At 37.3% G+C, this 22,432-nt stretch overlaps 4 protein-coding genes across 9 annotated transcripts; 2 read left to right on the top strand and 2 right to left on the bottom strand.

The window, feature by feature from the left end:
- The first annotated feature begins 400 nt into the window (after positions 1–400).
- Positions 401–1,854, top strand: LOC104822950 (two-component response regulator ARR17-like). Its single transcript, XM_010554322.2, has 5 exons — positions 401–682; positions 775–857; positions 935–1,012; positions 1,119–1,189; positions 1,311–1,854. Exons 1-5 carry the CDS (start codon positions 514–516, stop codon positions 1,621–1,623), a joined length of 714 nt encoding a protein of 237 aa, XP_010552624.1. The 5' UTR covers positions 401–513; the 3' UTR covers positions 1,624–1,854.
- A 10,583-nt stretch (positions 1,855–12,437) lies between these two features.
- LOC104822948 (formin-like protein 4) lies at positions 12,438–15,100 on the top strand. The gene is made up of 2 exons (XM_010554315.1): positions 12,438–13,557; positions 13,613–15,100. Exons 1-2 carry the CDS (start codon positions 12,553–12,555, stop codon positions 15,023–15,025), a joined length of 2,418 nt encoding a protein of 805 aa, XP_010552617.1. The 5' UTR covers positions 12,438–12,552; the 3' UTR covers positions 15,026–15,100.
- LOC104822949 (protein WVD2-like 7) lies at positions 15,054–18,297 on the bottom strand. 6 transcript variants are annotated; one of them, XM_010554317.1, is made up of 9 exons: positions 17,924–18,297; positions 17,449–17,845; positions 16,625–17,302; positions 16,095–16,526; positions 15,940–15,998; positions 15,772–15,856; positions 15,586–15,654; positions 15,409–15,507; positions 15,054–15,323 (listed from the first exon to the last, which is right to left on the bottom strand). In XM_010554317.1, the coding sequence occupies exons 2-9, from the start codon at positions 17,749–17,751 to the stop codon at positions 15,285–15,287; spliced, it is 1,764 nt and encodes a 587-aa protein (XP_010552619.1). In that variant the 5' UTR covers positions 17,752–17,845; positions 17,924–18,297; the 3' UTR covers positions 15,054–15,284. The 6 variants fall into 6 exon arrangements, with proteins under 6 accessions (XP_010552619.1, XP_010552621.1, XP_010552622.1 ...); XM_010554319.1 differs by having other exon boundaries at positions 17,449–17,488; XM_010554320.2 differs by lacking the exon at positions 17,449–17,845.
- Positions 18,298–19,218: 921 nt separating this feature from the next.
- Positions 19,219–20,929, bottom strand: LOC104822947 (probable galacturonosyltransferase-like 9). The gene has a single exon (XM_010554313.2). The coding sequence runs from the start codon at positions 20,539–20,541 to the stop codon at positions 19,405–19,407; it is 1,137 nt and encodes a 378-aa protein (XP_010552615.1). The 5' UTR covers positions 20,542–20,929; the 3' UTR covers positions 19,219–19,404.
- Positions 20,930–22,432: the final 1,503 nt, after the last annotated feature.

Raw genomic sequence — 22,432 nt, 5'->3', positions numbered from 1 at the left:
AATCCATTCTTTTACCGAGTTTAGGAATTTAGATTTTATTTAAAAGATTCTGTGTGAAATTTTCTTATAAACTCATGGGCAAAATGTTCTTTTTTTTCTGTGTGACACACACGGATGTGATTTGATTTTACGATTTTTAATTTTCACTGCAGAGATCACGTCAAAGTGAATTTCAGAATCGCGAGGATTTCCACGCTGTCTACAGAGAGAAAGCCAAAGATATGATTTGGACCGACATTAATACTGAACAAAGTATTTTCGAATTTTTTTCATTCACTAATTCCTTTTTTTTTTTCCTAACTCGAACGAAGCATTGCCCTTTTCTTTTTTTACAAAAACTGAGAGAGAGATAAGACGTTACATTATAATATATCGCAAATGAATATAAAAAGGGTACAGCAGGAGTCTTCGTCCGCTGTTCTCCGATCTCTCGTGATCTCCCTCTAACTCTGACTTAAAGCTTCCTGTTCGGTCTTTTCTCTCTCTCTCTCTCTCTCTCTCTAAACCCCACAAATGGCAGAAAACTGCGCCGTTTCCTTCTCAGTTCCGTCGGTCGTTGACGGCGTCTACCCGACGGAGCCGCCGTCAAGTGACGAGGAAGTTCACGTCTTGGCCGTTGACGACAGCTTCGTCGACCAGAAGCTCATCGCTCGCGTGCTGAAGAATACCACTTCCTGCAAAGGTTCTGCCTTTTTCATCTCCTTTTCCTTCTCTCTTTTTTCCCACTGCATTGAAATTTCCGAAAATGAGTATGAACCTTTTTTTTTTTTGCAGTGACGATATTAGACAGTGGGAAGAAAGCTCTGGAGTTCTTGGGAGTCCACGAAGAACAGGGAACCTCTGAAATCCGTGCAAATGTGAATCCCGACAGTTTCTGATCTTAATCAGTGCTTAATCACGTACTAACCCTTTTCCAGTTTAAATTAATTTTCAGCCGGTTAAAGTCGATTTGATACTGACTGACTACAGTATGCCGGAGATGACCGGCTTTGAGCTTCTCGAGAAAATCAAGGTCACTTCTTCTTCCTCAAGTCTCTCCTTCTCCCCTACTTATTTCCTTAATCTCATTCTAATCAATTCCCGTTATATATATATATATATATATATATTTGAAACAGGCTTCGTCGGTTTACAGCAAAATACCAGTCGTAATCATGTCTTCAGACAACGTCCTCACTAGAATTCAAGAGTACTATTCTTTCGACTTTGAAACCAAAAAAATAAACATATATGGGCTTCTACATACATACATACATACATACATACATACATATATATATATATATTAAAGAAATTGTTCGAATATGCAGATGTTTGGAGGCAGGTGCCTTAGATTATATCATCAAACCGGTAAAACTCCAGGAAGTGGAGAAATTCTTGGATTTCGTCAAGAAAGGCCGTGGAATGAACGATGCCCCTTACTCAACGGAAGACCTCCGTGGCGTTTTCGACGCCGTTCCTTCTTCCCCACCGTACATCTCGCCGTCGTCTTCACCGTCAACTCCTTCCTTCTCCGTTTCTCCCCCGCAGTCGGGACGATGGTCACCGGCGTCAACTTCTCCGGCGTCGTCGTCGTCGGGATCATCGACCGGAGTCTTCCCCAACTTTAACCACTCCACTTGAGTTGAGCCAGTGTATGTATGGTCGATTTTTATCCACCGTTACCGTTAAATGAAGTGAACAGCATGCAAATATCTGCCGTTATCTCCCCAGAAACTTTTCTAGTTTCCGTTTGCGTGCGTTATTCCAACCTCTACTTCCGTTTTCTACGTACAGTGGCATGATTTATGCATGTTTTAACTTGTCCCTGTCCAACGCTTCTTCTTCTTCTTCCTCTTCTTTATTTATTTCTTACCGTGTGAACTATTTTTTTTAATAACATGTGATTATCAAGATTCGAATTCTGAGTGTGAAGAGCACTTTGTGCTTCCACAACCATCATCGGATCCCTCGCTCCGGCCGAGTGTGAACTATTTGGCGTGTGAATAGTGTGGTATGTAAATTAAATGTGATTTCTAAGTAATAATTGAATTATTTCACGTGTTGGTCCAGTGGGAATCTGCTAAAAGTGGACCGTATGGATATATTTTCAAAATATTAAATCAGTGAACATGGTTCCTAGGAACATAATGCATATATATATATATACATATATGTATATATATGTTTGTTCAAGTGAGACAAAGCATAGGCTTCAATGGTGGGACTCCTATACATATCCAACCGAAAATGCGTGAGTTGTCTTTATGCTATCAAATGTTTGACCACTGTCCATTTTTTTTTATTGGGTAAGACAAGCTTTGATTGCTAAATTGTTATACGCGAAGAAAAAATCCATGCATTATAATTTTATATACACATCAATATTTTTCAAAAAAGTAGAAAATAAAAATTAAGGCACCTAAAAGATAGTGATGTGGTCAAGGGGATATTATGATCTGATGGAACATGACGACGAGCAAGCATGTAAAGAAGATCGGATTAAAAAATATATATTAAACCTTCATGATTTGATCATGATTAGTAAAGAATTATCAATGAACACTTGATTGGTAGGTGGGAATGTGTAAAGAGTGTTCCACCCAGTTTCGAACTTTATCCAGATCAAATCACATCTTATAAAAAAAAGAATTATATCAACGAGAATAGATTGTTCATACTAGGGGTGTCCGGAAATTTTCGAGGGTACTCGAACCCGAACCACAATATCTCGGGTTATATATTTTATTACCCGAACTCGTATCCGTGAAGGTGAGTATCCGAACTAAAAAACCCGTGAGATAATTATTGAGTATCCTCGAATACCTGAACCCGAATATTTATAATTATTTTCAATTAATTTTGTAAAACATACTTATATATACATATTCAAAATCATTCAAAATCAAATTATATTGAATTTATATCCAAAATAAATTTGTTTTAAAAAAATATCATAAATATATCCAATAATATCTATATAATCATTAATATCAAATAAAATAATACAAAATCTAATAAAAATTTAAAATTTAAAAAATAAATTTTTATTATCTGGGTATCCGCGGATACCCGTGAGATAATATCAATTACTCGAACATGTATCCGAAAATTCGGGTAATTTAATATTATTATCCGATCTCGTGTGTCGTTCTCTCGGATACCCGAAAATTCGGATATCCAACCTTTAGGTCAAATCGGTATCTGAAATTCGGTTTTTTTTCCCACCCCTAGTTCATACACATGGTAAAAAAAACTACGGAATATAATAAAAGAAAAAAACGTGACTTAATTAAAGTATACAAATAATCTAATAATCCGATTGCTACGGATTGACATATATATATATATATATATATATATATATATATAATAGATACGAATTTTACACTCCTTGAATAGAAAAAAAATACCAAGAGATTAATCGAGCATCGTTTCCAAAAAAAAAAAGACACGTTTAAAGTTTGATAAATTACTATTACAAAGATTGGCAAGGCGCTTAAGATGACACATTGCTTAAATAAGACAGTTGTGAGGAGATTACGTTGTGCGTTATATGATACATTACAACTTGTATCTTATATTAACTTGGCCATATAAGAGACACAAAACTATTATTATTATTATTATTATTATTATTATTATTATTATTATTATTAATTTATAGAGAGAGAGAGAGAGGACAGAGACCTGTCGCCTGTCGGAGTTTCAGACAGAGAAGACCGAGTCGTGAAGAGAGGCCGACTTTGTCTCGTCTTTCTCTTTTGCCAAACTCGCCTCCTCTGATCTCTCTCTTGGCCCCTCTCCATCTCTCTCTCTCTCTCTCTCTCATTTTCAAACATTCATTTAAAATTTACTCATTAATATCTTTGAAACCATCTCGTTGATATTATAGCGAAATCATAACTATACCCGAGTCTTGTAGTAGTTTCACTTTCAAACATATATAAAACCACTCTTTACTTTTCTTAATAATTATACTATATTAAAAAATATTTTCATATCAATAACAAAAGATGTCAAACCCGTTTCAATTAAGAAAAATATTCGGATTTTGAAATAATATTACACTTAATCGAGAATCTTTAATTAGTCGTATGAATTGGAGTTCCGATTCGAGATGTTTAGATATGACAACAGCATTTTTAATCACTAAATCAGGTGATCACTATATATTACTTTTTAAGAATCAGTTTTGGTTCATCTCGATTTAAAACTTGATTTAAAATGGCACTTGTAATTAGATTTGGGTTCCCATGGGAAAAATGAGATATTTATATAATTTGTGTTTTATATGTAGCTTACTTTCTAAAACAAAATTGTGCGTTTTTAGAAAAAACTTTTTAAATATTAGTCTCAACTTGTATATAATTTGACCCAAAAAATAAAATAAAAGTTCACTATTTCGCTTCTTCATAAAATTAAATAAATTTTCCATAAAACAAAAAAAACAATTAACATCATTCATTCCACTTTTTCATTTTAAAAATGTTTATTCTATAAAAATATTGTTAAATATATGTTATGACATTATAAATTATTTTTAAATAATAACAGTTCAAATTTGAACCAAATAAATATTCGTAAATAATAGGATAAACTTGTTTTATTTTAAACTTATTTTCTTTTGTTATTTTGTAAGGTGGATCGAAAAAAAATCTTTTACAAAGAAATAAATTTTCTGTAAAACCTAATTTAAAACAAAAACCTAAAATACACTCCTACTTTTTTTTTGGGGGGGGGGATATTTCTATAAATTATAATAAATATGGTTATTTGTTCATATTTTTTTTTCCTTGTGACAACAATTGCCATGACAAGTTTTTTTTTTTTTTTGATAATCCGGTTTTTTTTTTTTTGATAATCCGGAAGTTCATCGGGCCTATGGCCCGACTACATCTCCAAGAGGACCGGGGAAGGCCATGTGAATGCCCATCCCCACGCTTGGATTTGAATCCAGGATGAGAGTATACTACGCTTGGATTTGAATCCAGGATGAGAGTATACTTTACATGTTATTTTACCACTAGGCCACCTAAATTTGAGTTTGTCATAACAAGGTTATGAATTGAAACATGCTTGGCTGCAAATCTGGGAAAACTTTTACAAAATTAAATTTGTATTTTTATTTCACATCACGATCTAATGAAAAGCATCACAAGCATAAGATTCCATTCGAGTCTTTGTGACTAAACAGAAAGATTTGTATGTATATGTGTGCATGTGGGTTCTGCAACTAAAGAAATTGCTTCATTTGTTAAAAGTAAAAAAGTGTTGTCATGCTATTTTAAGGGGGTCAATTGCAAAAATACCCTTAAATGATACATTGGACTTCAAGTGATACTTTTCATAAAAAAAAGAAAAAAGACAACATCAAATATAACCTTATAAATGTAGTTTTCCTATAATACCCTTTATTAATTTATATAATATAATAAAATAAAAATAATTTCTTTTATATTTTTCTCTTCTCTCTCCACCTCTCTCTCCCGCTTTCTTCTCTCTCCACCTCTCTCTCAATTGTCTCTCTCCTTTCTTGCGCTCTCTCTCTCCCCTCCTCTTCTCTCTCTCTTCTCTCTCTTCGGTCTCTCCTCAAATTTCTCTTATGTATCATAATTTCTTGATAAATTTACTGTTAAATGCAAAATCTAAAAAAATTTCATTCAATAAACAAAAATCTTGCTGATAGATAATTTATCATTTTAAAATATGTTATTCATTTTGGACATTTATAATTTTTGTTGTTTTTGAATTTATATTTGAACTATATGATATGGATGAGTCAAACGGATCAAATCGAGTAAATTCTCCAAACTGGACAAACTCGCAAAGCTCATCAAAATAGTCATACTCATCAATCTGGTCTTACTCTTTAAACTGATCATATTACTCATATTATGTGTTTATTTTATGCAAACATAATGAATACATATGATAAAAAGAATCATAATTATTTATTACGAGTCTTGTCATAAATGGGTAGTGAAAACAATATCCCAGGAATATGAGTAAAATTTTGCATTCCTGTAATGATATAATAAAGATATTGTATTAATACATTCCAAATTTATATTTTGTAATAAAATTTTATGATTTAGTTGAAAGAACGTATATTATAAAAAAAAGTATTGTAGTTAGGGAGTTAGAATTATTTTCAACTTAAAATATTTGTTATATAGGGTGATTATTAATATACAGTTTATACGTGATAAAAACGTGAATTTCGATAAGGTGCGAGGTTTGACTAGTTTGACGGTGTGACGAGTCTGACGGTGAGACGGTTTGTGCAAAAAAAATATCGATCTAAATAATGTTTTGAATATTCAATGTGGTGTATATGAGTTATTATAACATATTTAACATATTTTTATTAATCGTAATTCATCTGAAAAAACAATATCTTCTACCCTAAGACAATGTGTTACACAAACTCTACTAGAACTTTAGGGTTTCATATGAGAGATCATACATTGTCAAGAAAACAAAAGATGTTAAATTTGGAGATCTAGGATTAGTTTCAATCCATGATACTTGTTCATCGGGGTGATAATCAATATGTTTACAATTTACAATTGTTAAATTTGCGAAATTCGATAAGGTGCGACGGTTTGACTAGTTTGACGGTGCGACGAGGCTGACGGTTTGACGGTGCGACGAGTCTGACGGTGAGACGGTTTGTGCAAAAAAAAATATCGATCTAAATAATGTTTTGAATATTCAATGTGGTGTATATGAGTTATTATAACATATTTAACATGTTTTTATTAATCGTAATTCATCTGAAAAAACAATATCTTTTAGCCTAAGACAATGTATTACACAAACTCTACTAGAACTTTAGAGTTTCATATGAGAGAACATGCATTGTCAAGAAAACAAAAGATGTTAAATTTGGAGATCTAGGATTAGTTTCAATCCATGATACTTGTTCATCGGGGTGGTAATCAATATGTTTACAATTTACAATTGTTAAATTTGCGAAATTCGATAAGGTGCGACGGTTTGACTAGTTTGACGGTGCGACGAGGCTGACGGTTTGACGGTGCGACGAGTCTGACGGTGAGACGGTTTGTGCAAAAAAAATATCGATCTAAATAATGTTTTGAATATTCAATGTGGTGTATATGAGTTATTATAACATATTTAACATGTTTTTATTAATCGTAATTCATCTGAAAAAACAATATCTTCTACCCTAAGACAATATGTTACACAAACTCTACTAGAACTTTAGGGTCTCATATAAGAGAACATGCATTGTCAAGAAAACAAAAGATGTTAAATTTGGAGATTTAGGATTAGTTTCAATCCAAGATACATGTTCATTGGGGTGATAATCAATATGTTTACAATTTGCACTTGTTAAATTTGCGAAATTCGATAAGGTGCGACAGTTTGACTAGTTTGACGGTGCGACGAGGCTGACGGTTTGACGGTGCTGACGGTTTGACGGTGCGACGAGTCTGACGGTGAGACGGTTTGTGCAAAAAAAATATCGATCTAAATAATGTTTTGAATATTCAATGTGGTGTATATGAGTTATTATAACATATTTAACATGTTTTTATTAATCGTAATTGGTATGTGTTTTTATTATTCGTAAATCATATTAGAAAATAATATAATCTACCCTAACCTAATGTGTTATAAAAAGTGTACTAGAATTTTGGGGTTTCTTTTGGGAGAACATGTATTGTAAAACAAAATAAAGTGCTAAATTCAGAGAGTTGCGAATATTAGTTACTAATGAAAATTGTTATATGGACTGTTTATTCAAGTACGACGAGTGTGTAACTAGTATAACCACTTAACTTCATGACCACTTTGATTAGTGTAATCGTACAACCATTTCACTGGTATGTGCACTTGACGAATGTGACCCATTTAACTAGATTTATCAGACTAGTCAAACTGGTCACACCATTCAAGTGCGACTAGAGTGACTAGTATGACTATTTAGCTTCCATATGACTCATCTTCTGTGAAAAATATTGATTTCCACTTTCTAACTGAAATCCTAATTTTTTTATCCATATAACTCCTCCTCCTTCTCCTTCTCCTCCTCGGAACCTTCTTCTTCGTCTTCTTCTTCTGCGTTCAGCCTAATCTTTTGGATACTTTTCGCAGTTTAGACCAGAGATAATGGGATGTTCGGTGATCGAGTATCTAACGGGTACACTGTCCAGAATAAACCACAACTCTTTCACATTTCCTTCAAGCTTTAGTGCACGATGTATAAGGACAGACAACTGAACCATCTTTAATGTATCTTCACATTGAAGATAGAAAATGTGTCGAAACTGTGACTCTTTGTTGAAATATGTACATTCTTCGTTTGTTAAAGCCTTTTTAAGAGAACGAATAGTTTGAAACGGATAACACTTTGTTGTAATCTTGGGAACATAATGAATGTCGTTAAAATCATATACAAAAGAAACCTGCAAAAAGAAAGTTAACATTTGTTATCACTTTTGTTTCAGTAGTGATCAGATTTAACAGACTCGTCAAACTTGTCAAACTCGTCATACCATTCAGGTGCGACGAGTGTGACTAATATGACTAAATTAGCATCGTATACAGTTTGACGAGTGTGACTGGTTGTGACCAGTTTTACCAGTTTGGTCAGACTAGTCTAACTCGTTATATCTTTCAAGTATGACCATTGTGACTAGCACGACCATTTTCTCACACCGTGACAACTTCAATATGACTCGACTTTGTGAAAAACATGATTTTTCACTTTCTAACTGAAACTCTAATTTTTCTGATTTATAGAACTTTACTAATATGACCTAATATGACTCAATTGAACATTATAATCGTGATTCGAGTTCCATATTACTCGACATTGTGCAAAACAATGTTTCTCACTTTTTTACCGAAATCTTTATTTTTCTGATCCATATAACTACATAAATATGACCTATTTTACTCGATTTTGTTTTCCTATATTGTTTATCCAAATACACAGACATGAAATTCTAATAAAAATATCTCTCTTTCTCGGTGAGTTCAAATACAAACCTGGATATATTCGTAAATAGGAGTTGAAGACGATGAAGGAGACAAAACCATCTGAAGTGATAAGATATTGCAAAAAGAAATCGCAAAAAAAATCGCCGAAGAAAAGAGAAATCACACTCTATCCGTTAGAGTTACAGAGAAATCGTAAGAGAAATTGCGGAAATGAAGAGAGAGAAGAAGGAAACTGTTCAATATTTGACTTTTCTGTTTTTTTTTTTAAATTCGAAACCCTAACACGTGTCTTTTTGAATCATATAATTTCATAACTTCTCTGGTATTTGTTTTATTTGTTCTTATCTTGACACGTGTCCTTTTTATTAAGGGTAACAATGTCTTTTTATCATTCGAGAGTTTTTTTTTTAAAACACTAATTTTGAAGGGTATGGGTTGAAGTCTATGTGCACATTTAAAGGTATTCTTGTAATATTGCCATTTTAAGGTAATATCTAATCTTAGATTAGAATCATCCATAAACTGAAAAAAAAAAGCATTCTCCTTATTTAGACCATTTTTCTTTTTACTTAGCGAAAAAGATAATTTTGGTTTCAATTGAATGTGGTGCTTTGCTTTCAACACGTGGAGATTAATTTTATTTGTAGCCTTTGGAATCCAACACGCTAGGCAATGCATTATATATATATATATATATATATATAATGTTGTATTAATTTCTGGCTAATGACCCATATAACATTTTTAAAGAAATCGAACACATTTTCATAAATTGATCAACGAATTATTTTTATTTATTTTTGTATAGTATTTACTCGTAAAATTGGTTCATTGGACAGTTTTATTTAAATTTTTTTCTAGTGATAGACAAACAAAAATTGACATGTTCAGATTTGGTAACAATTTGGTTTTTGTATATGTTATTAGTTTTTAATTGATGGCCACGATAATGTATGCTACAATCCATCTCGTAAAGCTTTCAAGAGGATATTACATCAAAGAGAGAATCTTCCATTTGACTATTCACAAAGATTTGATAAATCGGAGTACACAAATGTTGTGTCTAAATTGCCCCATTTGTTTTGAAATTTTAATCATGAACTAAAAAGAAAAAAAATCGGTCAAGTTATATTTAGTAAGTATATATCATGAGAATCCATATGTGTTTCAATAAAGCAATAGATATTGACCATACATTTTACTTTTGTATACAAAATCATAAAATATAAATATAAAATCTTCATAATATCTTTAGAGTTTCTAAAATTCAGATTTTTTACCTCTTGAAAATTTCAGTTCTGTTAATACGAATCCGATGAATAACTTTTTCTTTTTAATTTTTTTTTTAGCAATTAGCCATATCACTTATATTAAGAAAGACATTCCATATGATGATGATGATGATAAAACGTTGGATCTATTCGTTGAAGTTATGTTCTTCGTGATAGATCCGATTTCATTTACTAATAATGGATTATGGATCAAATAATTGCAACTTATGAACGAATACATTATGAGTTTTTGTCAACATTCAAAATTAAAGGAACGCTACCAGCCCGTTTGAGAATTAGCTAAAATAATCAGATATTTTATACGAAAAAATAGAGTAAAAATAAAACAAATATTAAAAAAATAAAGGAGTATTGACAAATATTGCAACTGCAATCGGGAATATGGTATTTGTTTATTTAAATTGTAAATTTAAGTAAATACACAATTCAAGAACTGAAAATTAATTATCAATTCCATATTGGGCTCCGGCATTGGTGGGCTAACATTTGGCCCATTTTTCAATAGTTTATGTTTATGTATGTGATGTCGACTCCCATAGTCCGAAATTAACAACGGAAAGCTTAATAAATTCTTCATGTCTTCACTTTTCCTTCATATATATATATATATATATATATATATATATATATATATATATATAATATTCTAATAGAAACTAAGAAAATAACATATTCGGGAATGTATGGTAGTTATATCGGTCAAGAAAGCATTCACAATTGGAAAAGGGGTTTGGTTTGACCAAACGGAAAAAAAGGGGTCAATTCTGTAATTTGAAGAATTCAGCAGATCAAAGCTTCCGTCATTACCGCGTCATTTAAAGTCAATCCGACGGACGCTGCCCTAATTTAACGTACTCGCTTATTTTTTCTGCATCTATTAGAAAAATAAATATAACAAAAGATTTCGACTTATTTAAAAAAAAATAATGGCGAAAACTTTGAGCTATTATATATAGTACACGAGTAGTTAATATATTATGATGGCATAAATAGCTCTGCATGGTTAATAACTAAAAAAACATTTTCAAATTAAAAAAATAGTAAAAGTAAAAACGTTAGGGAGTCTTCCAGCCTAGTGGTTAATGACAACCCCCTCTTCCATGAGGTTGTGGGTTTGAATCCCAGGTATGGTACTCCTCTTGAGCCGGTCAGCTTTACGAGACTGGTTTACCTGCTCTGCGTGGTTTGCTGGCTACTGCGCAGGACACTGGGTTTTCTCAGATCCGCGATGCTGTTCTAATACCGTTCTCATCCGGTCCATGATTTGAGAGGCGTTGCGGTTTCCGGTGTCCGATCCGAAGGGTTATAGGGATAGGGGTTTCCATCGTAAAAAAAAAAACGTTAGACTCGTCCAAGCAATTTCAGTGATACGTCGTTAACTTTTTTTATCTCCATATTCACAAATTATGCGGCTTAGTATTCAATAACGTATAAGAGTTAAGATTTGATAAATTTGATTTATTTTTCTCACGTGAATATTACATGAAATTATGAATGGACCAATATAATAGTAATTTATGGATGGTTGACATAATTTCTGTTCAAATCCGACAGGAAATTAAAATACATATACACCAAAATCCAAATAATTTTATTTTATTTTACAAATAGGGGTATAAAAAAAAACGCATAAAACTACTTTTATGAAACCTACGGTTCTGGAAAATTCATTGTCATTCATTGCCTTGAAAACTCGCTTCGATTTTAATAATAAGACGTTGTCAAAGTTACGAATTAAAAATGCGAGTCCATTAATTAAACGCAGATTTGGGGTTATTACATGTAACGTTGTTAATTTACGTGATTCGGTCAAATAATATGCGACCATACCATATAATAAGTGTAACAATTTTTACCTAATCATGTAAAAAAGAATAAAACTAATGAACCATCACCTAAATGTGGCCCGCAATGGAAACCTTTCACCGGTTTAGAGTCTTCCCATAACCAAAGTCAAAGACGTGAAGAGAACGTAGTCACTCCGTTCGAAAAAGTCAACGATCGCGTCAACCGTACCACTGGCAAAATTCTTTCGCCCGAAATTACTGAAATACCCATGGGTTTACGGATCCATTCACTCGAGTTACAAGGGTATTGTCGTCATAATTTAAATATAGGACGCCCGGGAAAAAGGATCAACTGCTCTGATTGAAATCGTCAATACCAAAACCCAAATTCCCAAGAAAATTATATTCGATTGTTTGGTTTAAGGGACACTCATAAATTAAAAAAATAAAGACGTCACCTTTTTTGTGAATTTGTTAAACCTTTTCATTGGCGTCTCTCTGTAAATGAGCTATCGTTCATGGCTGCCATTTTCCTGCAGCCATGGCCGTTTCTTCTCCATTTAACCATCGTTTTCTTCTTCTGCATCTCCCTTTTACCTTCTCCTTCCTTCTCACAGTCCGATTCTCCCCAAAATCTCGAGACGTTTTTCCCAGATGACGCTCTCGCCCCCCCGCCTCCGCCGCAGCCAAACCTCCGGTCGCCGTCAGCGCCATCTCCGCCGCAAAAATCGTCGTCGAACAGGGCGGCGATCACGAGGGCTGTGCTGATAACGGCGGCGAGCACCGCAGTTGTTGCAGCGGTGTTCTTCTTCCTCTTTCAGAGGTTCGTCGTCGCTCGGCGGCGGAGGGACAGAGTCGCGGCGGAGAGCGCCGTCCGGCCAGGTCCTCCGCCACCGGAGGCGGCATTGGCACGAGAAGGGTTAACGCGGTTCGACAGGAACGTGAAGGGTCTGATCGTGGACGAGGATGGCCTCGATGTGTTGTATTGGAAAAAGCTTCAGAGGGGACAAAGTGGAAGCTTGAGGAAGGAGGTGATGAACAGAGAAGGAGAAGAAGGAGAAGACAAGAAGGTTATTTATTACAAGAACAAGAAGAAATCTGAGCCTGTGTCGGAGATCCCTCTCCTCCGGGGAAAATCATCGACTTCTCACAGTGTAATCCACCACGAAAATTACAGAGATAATTCCACCAGACCTTCTCCTCCCGTCAAATTCAAATCTCTCTCCTTCAATACTGTCGACAGCTCCGAAACGGAATCTTCTCCGCCGCCGCCGCCACCACCATCGCCCCTTCCGATGCCGGCGAAGCGAGGTTCATCGGCACCGGCACCTCCTCCTCCCCCGCCCCTGCCGATTCCGGTGAAGCAAGATTCGCCAGCAAATGCCCCTCCTCCTCCTCCGCCCCTGCCGATTCCGGTGAAGCGAGATTCGCCATTACCAGCCCCTCCTCCTCCTCCGCCCCTGCCGATTCCGGTGAAACGAGATTCGCCATTACCAGTTCCTCCTTCGACAGTCTCGTCCAAGGTTTCGCCGCCGCCGTCTTCGCTGTCAAACACGGCGGGCATCATCGTCATCAAAGCCACCGCCGGCGCCAAAAGGATCAAGTGCAGAGGAGGGTTCGAGTAATGGTCAGGTGAAGCTGAAGCCTTTGCATTGGGACAAAGTCAACCCAGATTCCGACCATTCCATGGTCTGGGACAAGATCGATCGTGGTTCCTTCAGGTTCGATGGAGATCTAATGGAGGCTCTATTCGGATACGTCGCGAAGAAATCGCCTGAAAGCGACGGCGATAAGAAACAAAGCTCAAGTTCACCATCCCAGATCTTCATTCTCGACCCGAGAAAATCTCAGAACACCGCGATTGTGATCAAATCTCTCGGCATAACTCAGGAAGAACTCGTTCACGCATTAACAGAGGGGCAAGATTTCGTCCCCGACACTCTCGAGAGGCTCGCAAGAATCGCTCCCACGAAAGAGGAGCAATCAGCCATTCTTGATTTCGATGGTGACTCGAAAAAGCTGGCCGACGCAGAATCGTTCCTGTTTCATCTCCTCAGAGCCGTGCCCTCTGCTTTCACACGGCTCAATGCCTTGCTCTTCAAGGCAAACTACTATCCAGAGATCGCTCATCATAAGCAGTGCCTGCAAACCCTAGATGCGGCCTGCAGAGGGCTCAGGGCTCATGGCTTGTTCGTCAAGCTTCTTGAGGCGATACTCAAGGCCGGAAACAGGATGAACGCTGGAACGACACGGGGAAACGCTCAAGCGTTCAATCTCACCGCCCTTTTGAAACTCTCAGACGTGAAGAGCGTGGATGGGAAGACCACATTGCTTCATTTTGTCGTGGAGGAGGTCGTTAGGTCTGAAGGAAAGCGGTGTCTGATGAACAAAAGGAACAGAAACCTTAGCAGTAGCAGCAACAATGGCGGTTCCAGTTCTGAAAGCTCTCAAGCTGTGTCTAAGGAAGAACAGGAGAAGGAATACTTGAAGCTTGGTCTGCCAATAGTTGGAGGCTTGAGCTCAGAGTTCACCAGTGTGAAGAAAGCCGCGGGGATAGATTACGATGCGGTCACTGCCACGTGTTCTGCTCTGATGACCAGAGCGAAAGACACAAGACGAGTCCTTGCACAGTGCGAGGGAGGTGGGTTCGTGAAGAAGATGAATGGGTTTCTCGATTCAGTGGAGGAAGAAACGAGAATGGCGAGAGAGGAAGAAAGGAAGGTGATGGAGTTTGTGAAACGGACAACAGAGTATTACCAGGCAGGAGCTCTAAAGGGCAAGAACCCTTTTCAGATTTTTGTCATAATCAGAGATTTTCTAGGAATGGTGGATAAGGTATGCATAGAGATAGCCAGGAATCTGCAGAGGAGGAAGACAGGGAAAACAGGCTCGACCCCTCTGAGGAACGCCGTTAAGTTTCCCGTTTTGCCTCCGAATTTCATGTCAGACAGATCCAGGAGTGATTCCGGTGGATCAGATTCCGACCAGTGAATTTCTCCGAGTAGGAACATCCATATGATTCGTTGCTTTGTAAATAATATATTGCCAGTGAAGAGTTTCGTATAACTTGGGGAGCACGTAATCTATCACATGAAGATAGATACTCTATACACATACACACACACACACTGAACTGTAGATATAACTACTTCCCTGCTGATTATTAAAATTATCACTCACACTCCTATTTGGGAACTCCTCCAGCAAAACAGAGGATACTGGCTCTGTTTTTCTGGTCTTTGATCCCGTTTCAGGTGAAAAAACTTGTTTCCCTTTTCCTAAAACCGTCCTGGAGATCAAACAAAAACCATTCTTATCTGCTTCAGGACAGAATTCCCTTCAAGAAATGGGTTGACATATAGTTATTATTATACCTTGTCTGAAGATCCTCTGGTTCCCGGTATAGAGCCTTGCATGGGTTTGAATTTCGGATCAAGACTGTGCCTCCTGGTTTTGCCATCCGTCACTCCTGCCTGTTAACAATGGCATCATTCAGAGATCAAACGGGATTCATTTCGGGGAAAAGAACCGAAATCCGTCCACCTGCATACCTTTAAGTTCCTCCTCTCCACAGTTCTTGCGCCAGATTTCTCTCTGGACGTCTTTGGAATCAGAAACCACTCCAGAAAGATCAGAGTGAGTAAAGCAGTGATTAGAAAAACCTCAACAGTACAACCATCAGGCTTTTATCCGAGGAAGAAATCTGGCCGGTTTAGTTCGTTCATAAGAAAGATTACCTCTTTCTGTTTCTCGGCTGTCTTGTTGTTTTTCAGTCCAAAAGACGAAGAACGATTCTTCTCCACGCTGCCCACTTTTGCAGATCTGTAGCAAGTCAAGAACAAAGACATGAATTTGGGACAGAGACCAAGACATAACCAAGAGATAATAAGTTGCCAAAAGTATACCTGCCATTCTCTTTCGGAGCAGTAGTTAATGAGGAAACTCTTGAAGCCTTTGCAGGAATCTGGTGTCAATCATGGCATTACACGAGAAATGATGGGTTGACGTTCGACTGATCTTTGAGAACTGATTAGATACAAAAAAATGATAATGACCTCACCTTCACCGAAGCTGGACTTTGCCCATCCATGGAAGATTTCGATGGGTTGAAATTCTTCTGGAACGTCTTAAAAGCACATTTCACAATGTCCTTATCTCCCATTCGATCCATAATCAGAGATTTCCTGGTGGTGGTAAGAGCGGTAGGATCAGAGCCGGATGGACCCACACTGAGAGACATATGCAATGACGACTTTGGAGCCGTTTGCTTGTTTCTCGGTAAATTCGAGGCCTTTTCCTTCTTTACCGAAGAACGAGATGTGGGCATTGAAGCCGGCTTGGACACTCTTGGAGTTGAAAACCCTCGAGCTTTCGGAAGAGGCGAGGCCGGTTCCTTTGTTGCAACAGATGTCAAGTTAGTCCCCTTGCCTGGCCGAGTTTTCATATCTGTCACAGTCTTGCTGGATATCTGTTTCTTGTTCACGGTATTACTCTGCGTATATTAACCAGCCAAGGAAATTTGATGTATCAACTAAGAAAGAATTAAGCTTTCTCATCTGCAAAATCCAACCGAAAGAGATCTAGTTTTACCATGGGAGCGCCTCTGGTGTGATTCATCCCCGTATTTCCATCCTTTGTCTTTGTAAGATTATCATCATCTTTCGCTTTGTTCATCTCTTTCACAGGCCGTTCCTTCATATTGTTAGAATCCTTATATGGGATATCCTCTTTGACTTCGTTCTCTCGTTCCTCTTCCATTAAGACAACCTCTCCTGGTTTCTCTTCCATAACTACGACAATCTCTTCCGGTTTCTCCAACTCGGGCCTATCCAGAACATCCCTGAATTCATCATTCACCGCATGAACCGAGGTTTGACATTCCTTAACAACCACGGTTTCTTCATTATGTTGGTTCACTTCGGTAGCAATGTCAATCACATGCTTATCTTCTTCACCGTAAGTACATTCGTCACATGGCAGACCTCCCTGGTTCTTCCGAAGGATCGATCTAAAAGACGGCTTCTTTTCTGTTAGTTTCTCGTGATCCAGCAGCTCGGCTTTTCTCTCGGCAATCTTCTTGTAATGTGCTTCGAAGTAAGCCTTCTTCTGAGCAACAGATCCAGGGGTTGCACACTTCTCCACTTCTTCCAAGTACTTGTTTGGAGAGAAAGCTGAGAACTTTTCCCATGAAAGTGAATCATTCTCAAACCTACCAAACGAAACCGACACTTCCAGACCCGGGTTCGATGAATCCGCCATCTCCTCCGCCTGTTTTACACAGCAAATCAAGGACTCAAACACGTAAACATGGCACAAGAAACAGACAGCGGTTTCCTGAATTTGCAACATCTGTTTCAGATTAAGCACAAATCTAAAGTAAATGCAAGGAAATCTAAGCGAATGGGTATATGTACCATATCTTCCATTTCCCCCATTGATGCTCGGGACAAGAACCTTACTCCATACAAAAAAACAAGGAAACTGATACGATTTAAACTTGATAACGCTAAGAGGGAAACAAACGCAAGACAAAGTGGATCAACTTTCTCGGAACAATTATAAGCGATACAGACAATCCTAACACAAAACATCCGACCAGAAGCCATTTTATTTGCGAATACATGTGCATGTGTACGCGTGAGTGTGTGTAACTGTGTGAGCATATAAGCGAACAATGGTAGCAAAATAAGAAGAAAATGGGAAGAGAGAGACATCATGAGATGGGTTTACTCAGTTTCTCCTTTTGTTTTTTTCCTCTGGAATGTACTTCAAAAGCTCCAACAATTGACGAATCAAACAAAGAGCCAATCTCTGATAAAATGATTGAATCTTTGAAAGTTTATCGCTTAGAACCCCAAAACAGGAGAGAGAGGTCGCAATTGGTCTTACCTCAAAAGTGAAGATAACCCACAAAACTGTGTTAATTCCCAATGATGGTATGTATACCTTTCCACACCCAGCAAAAAAAAAAAAAACCCTAGATTGTGATTTGCTGCTTCTAGTGGAAACAAAAAGCAGAAACAGTGGTAAAGAGAAAAGCTTCACAAAATGTCCTCAAAGTCGGAAACTTTGAGTGACACAAGCTGCAACGAAAAATAATAAGACAAGCCTAAAAAACAAGATTTTCACGGCACCCATCAGTAAATAAAGATCAAAAGGATGATTATATCAGAGAGAGAGACAGATAGAAATTATTTATACAGAAGAAGAGGAAGAGGAGATGAGATTGGGATTCAGATCAAGACATGAAGACAAAGAGTCGGTGGGACCATAGATGGAAAGTAGTAAAGTGGAGGTGATAACCTTTAAGGCCGATCGAATGAGATGACAGAGCACTGTGCGCGGGGACAAAAACTGTTTAACGAATTTGATTAATTAACTAATCCTTACTAATTAATTGCTAATTGTGTTTTTTTAATGGATGGGATCTACTGAAACCGGTAGGCATAGAAACGGCGTCGTTCTTTGAGGAGTTTGGGCCGAACCCAGTGAATGATTAAAACTTTTTAAATTTTAATATTCCATAGTGCACCCGAGCCCAGCCCATCCATATATAAAAATTTGTCAATGATCGTCCATATATATGGTCTGTAAATTTGATTAATAAACAAATTACCGAATCGATCTCAAACAAATAATAAACAGTCGGTAACCAAACGAATTTAAAATAAAAATTGAATTGTTATAATTTCTCTAAAATTGGAAAAATCGAAACCGGATAAAAGAAAGTAACTGAGAAATATTTATCAAATATTTATTTAAAAAATTGAATATTTTTATCAATAAAAATCGAAATACAATTGACTCGAATCAAAATAAAATCATTGAACCAATCAGAATTTAATATAAAAACTAAATGATTGTATTTTTTTTTAAAAAAAAAGGTGAAATAACCAAATCAAAATATAGCCGAACCAAAATGCGAAAAACTTTTGCCTCGAGCTACAATAGATATGCGGTATACACAACATCGACCATCAGAGCATTCAATTAGAATTTAATGGCGTTTGGGAAACCTCGAAAAATTGTAATTGCCCGAAAAAGCTTTGTATTTCCCAGAACCCATTAATGTCACACACACAAAAAACAGCTGTTTCATCGTGGTGGACCTACTCCGTACTTTGGTTCTGTGTCTATACGGTATACGGTATACGTACGGATGTAAGGAATGAAAAGCCACAACACATTAGGAATTGAGATGACGTTTTCTCTATGCAAAACATAACAATACAACAACATGATATGAAGCAAAGAATGCCAAAATCTCCACAGTCCCTCCCTCTCAAATCGATCATTACACCAGCAATCAAAGAATCTCCTCAACAATGTAATAATAATACACAAAAGCAAAAAAAGAATACGAATCGGTCTCACAAAAAGCTCGAATCCAGAAGAGATTGATCATTGGCTCTTTCACTCTTGTGATTGTACAGATCGTACGGTTTCCACAGATGGTCGAGCGGGCAAGGTCTCTGCTCGTCAAGCCTCACCCATGGCTTCCCTTTCCCGCTCCAATGCAACAAGCTGACCGGACCAGGGTGCAGCGACCGGCAGCTTCCCCGTACGTTATCCCCTCCGAGTCCGTGCTGATTCCATCTGTGATCTATGGCTTCCACATTTCCACCGAACACCAGCAAGAATGGCGGCAATGAACCCAGATCGTAGATCCTCCTTTTCTTCTGCAATTGCATCCAAGCCTCGAGCTTTTCCCTGTAATTCCCTTCTCTCCATCTCACCAGATCCATCACCATCACTCCAGTGTTGAAATAACAAGGGATTCGACCTGAAAAGACCCGCGAAAGTCTCGGGTCGGACCAGAACCCGGCCGTGAAATAGTTGGTGAAGTTGGCATGGCAGTATTCCGGAGCTCCGATGACCCGTGACCCGGTCAACGTCGTCTTCCACAGCCTGGTGATGTCATCGACCACTATCACGTCCGTGTCAAGGTAAATCACTCGGTCGACGCACCGATCCAGGATGTCACCGAGATAGTTCCGTGCGTAGTTCAACGGGTTCTCAAGGGCTTGTCGGATCGACGACGAGATGAGGTTAATGACTGTGTCCTCCCGAAAAATGTAGACTTTGAAATTCAGCGACGGGAAAGTCGTCCGAACGAGTTGACTCAGGACGCGTGGACTGGCCGAGTCGAACTCAGCCGCAATGAAATGGAAGAAGACGTTCTCCGGGCAGGACGCGTGGCGGAGGACGGAATGGACGGCGGCGATCGATCCACGGAGATACTCCGAGTCCAAAGTCATAGCGATGTGGATGAGCGATGGGTCGCAGGACGACACGAAGTTCTCCCTATAGACCGAAGACGGCACGCATTCCTTGCCGTTCCTGTAATCCGGAGCCTCCGTGTACGGCCCCAGGTCAAACCCATTTCCTCCGCCGCCGCCGACAATCCTGCCCGGAATCGTTCGTATTCCGACAACAAACTCCGACAGAAGCACCAAACACGCGACCACCGGTAAAACCGCAGCGTTTGGAGGAGAACGCGACGGCATTAGCAGGAAACGCGATTTCTTAAGATCTCTCCCTGTTTCGATTCTGATATTCTTAAAAACGAAAGAGAATAGAAAAATTAAAAGGTAAAGATCAGTACTTTTCGTGTGCTAATGGTTTTGCATTCTACGGAAAAGGCGAAGCTTCTCGAAAGATTGAGTCATGGAGTCCAAGAATGTTCCTTTCTCTCTCCACACTGCGACGGAGAGATAAGGAGAGAGGAAGAAGACGAAGAAGAAACGGGTTTTAGAAGAGAAGAGGTCTCTTGCTTTTTCACTTCGGATTCTCTGCTTCCTTTTCTTCCCTTCCAAACGCGGGATCACGCGCTGTAAATGCGCGTGGACTGACATTGATGCTTAGTTGTCGAGAGAAAATTTTCAAAAAAAAAAAACTATATGCTGATCCCAACGTAATTACCTATTTAATCGACAGGGTTAATGCCATTTGGTAGGAGATATATAGAGGTGTTATCACCTGCGGTATGGTGTAGCGTAAGAATGAAAAGGAATGGCGGCTTTTGGGTAATGCGAATGGTTCTGTCTCCATTAAGGAGATGACAGCTGTAAACACAGTGGAACCAGCTGGAGAATTCGTCTTTAGATATGGGATCGATGCGGAGATGTCCAAAGCTTGCTCTCTCGTGGACCCTAACACTGTCACGTGCTCTGCACGCGCGTTTTCTGCGCAGTAAATGGAAATTGTAAAAAAGTAATTTACAATAAAGTTGTAAATTTCCTTTTATGCATAGATTTTGTAGAGGCAATCAAAGGCAACTCTACATTGTCACCTTCTAAATCTGTGATGTCAATCTTAAACAAAATAAAAAAAAATGACAAATTTTTAAATGTAATTACCTATCATTCCCTCGGGATTTATTGGGACAAACCAAAGTATCTGTAGTTGTAACAATCTTTAGATTTCATAGCAAATTTAAGTTATTGTTTCCTTATATTTAGAATATTTATGGCCACCAAAATATCAATTTGGATTTATTCAAGATATTTATTTGAATTTGCTGTTCTGCTTTATTTTATTTGATTTGGTTGTTGGTAGCGTGTATGTTAGTGGGAAGATTCTCGTTGAGTGGTGCCATAAAAAAATTGCAATAAAAATATATTATTTTCCATAAACTAATTTTATATAATATGTTCTTTCAAATTGAGAACATCTACGTCTAAATCTCCTTTGGTAAAAAAAAAAGTTTTAGTATTCTGATGTAAAAAAAAGCTTTTGTGGTTTTCTTTCGAAATAAAAATAAAAATAACCTCTATGGAAGTTTTAATGTTGGGCCCAAATTATTCACAGGCTTTATAAAATTTTAAGCCCTAAAGTTTGGGCCATATGCGATTAGAACCGGACATGCATAAATATTTATGATTCACACCAATATAACCACTTACGATCGATTCCACAAAACATTTTTTTCTCCACAGTAATTATAATTTGTTTTAACAACTTGTGCGTGCGTGTGTATGTAATATATAATAAGACTTGTCTCTGTTATTCAACAAATGCAAAAAAAATTGGGCAATAAAAAAACCCTGCATATACATATTTTTTTAACTATAAATTATCAATTTCATTTAAAAAAATCTAAAAGAGAAAATTCTGAAATAAGCTTCATGTATTAACATCAAACCCATAAAATTTCAAGATTATTCAACGTATCAATATCTCTCTGATTCTAAAAAGCTTTTTCAGAAGAAAAAAGAAAAAGAAAAATGATATGAATTTTACAAAATGTGACTTTTTCCTACACCAACTTTTAATTTGGCAAAAATCTATACAAAATTATCGAAAGTGTCAAATTGATACACGAACTATCCGATTTAACTGTGATTTTCTACATCAGTCGAAACAGTGTTAAGTTTCGTTTAATTCTGTTAAGTGAAC

Source organism: Tarenaya hassleriana, unplaced genomic scaffold (genome assembly GCF_000463585.1).
Source record: "Tarenaya hassleriana unplaced genomic scaffold, ASM46358v1 Cleome39, whole genome shotgun sequence".
Classification (NCBI taxonomy): domain Eukaryota; kingdom Viridiplantae; phylum Streptophyta; class Magnoliopsida; order Brassicales; family Cleomaceae; genus Tarenaya; species Tarenaya hassleriana.
The sequence above is the reverse complement of the archived record's forward strand: the minus strand, read 5'-3'. Positions and strand labels throughout refer to the sequence as shown.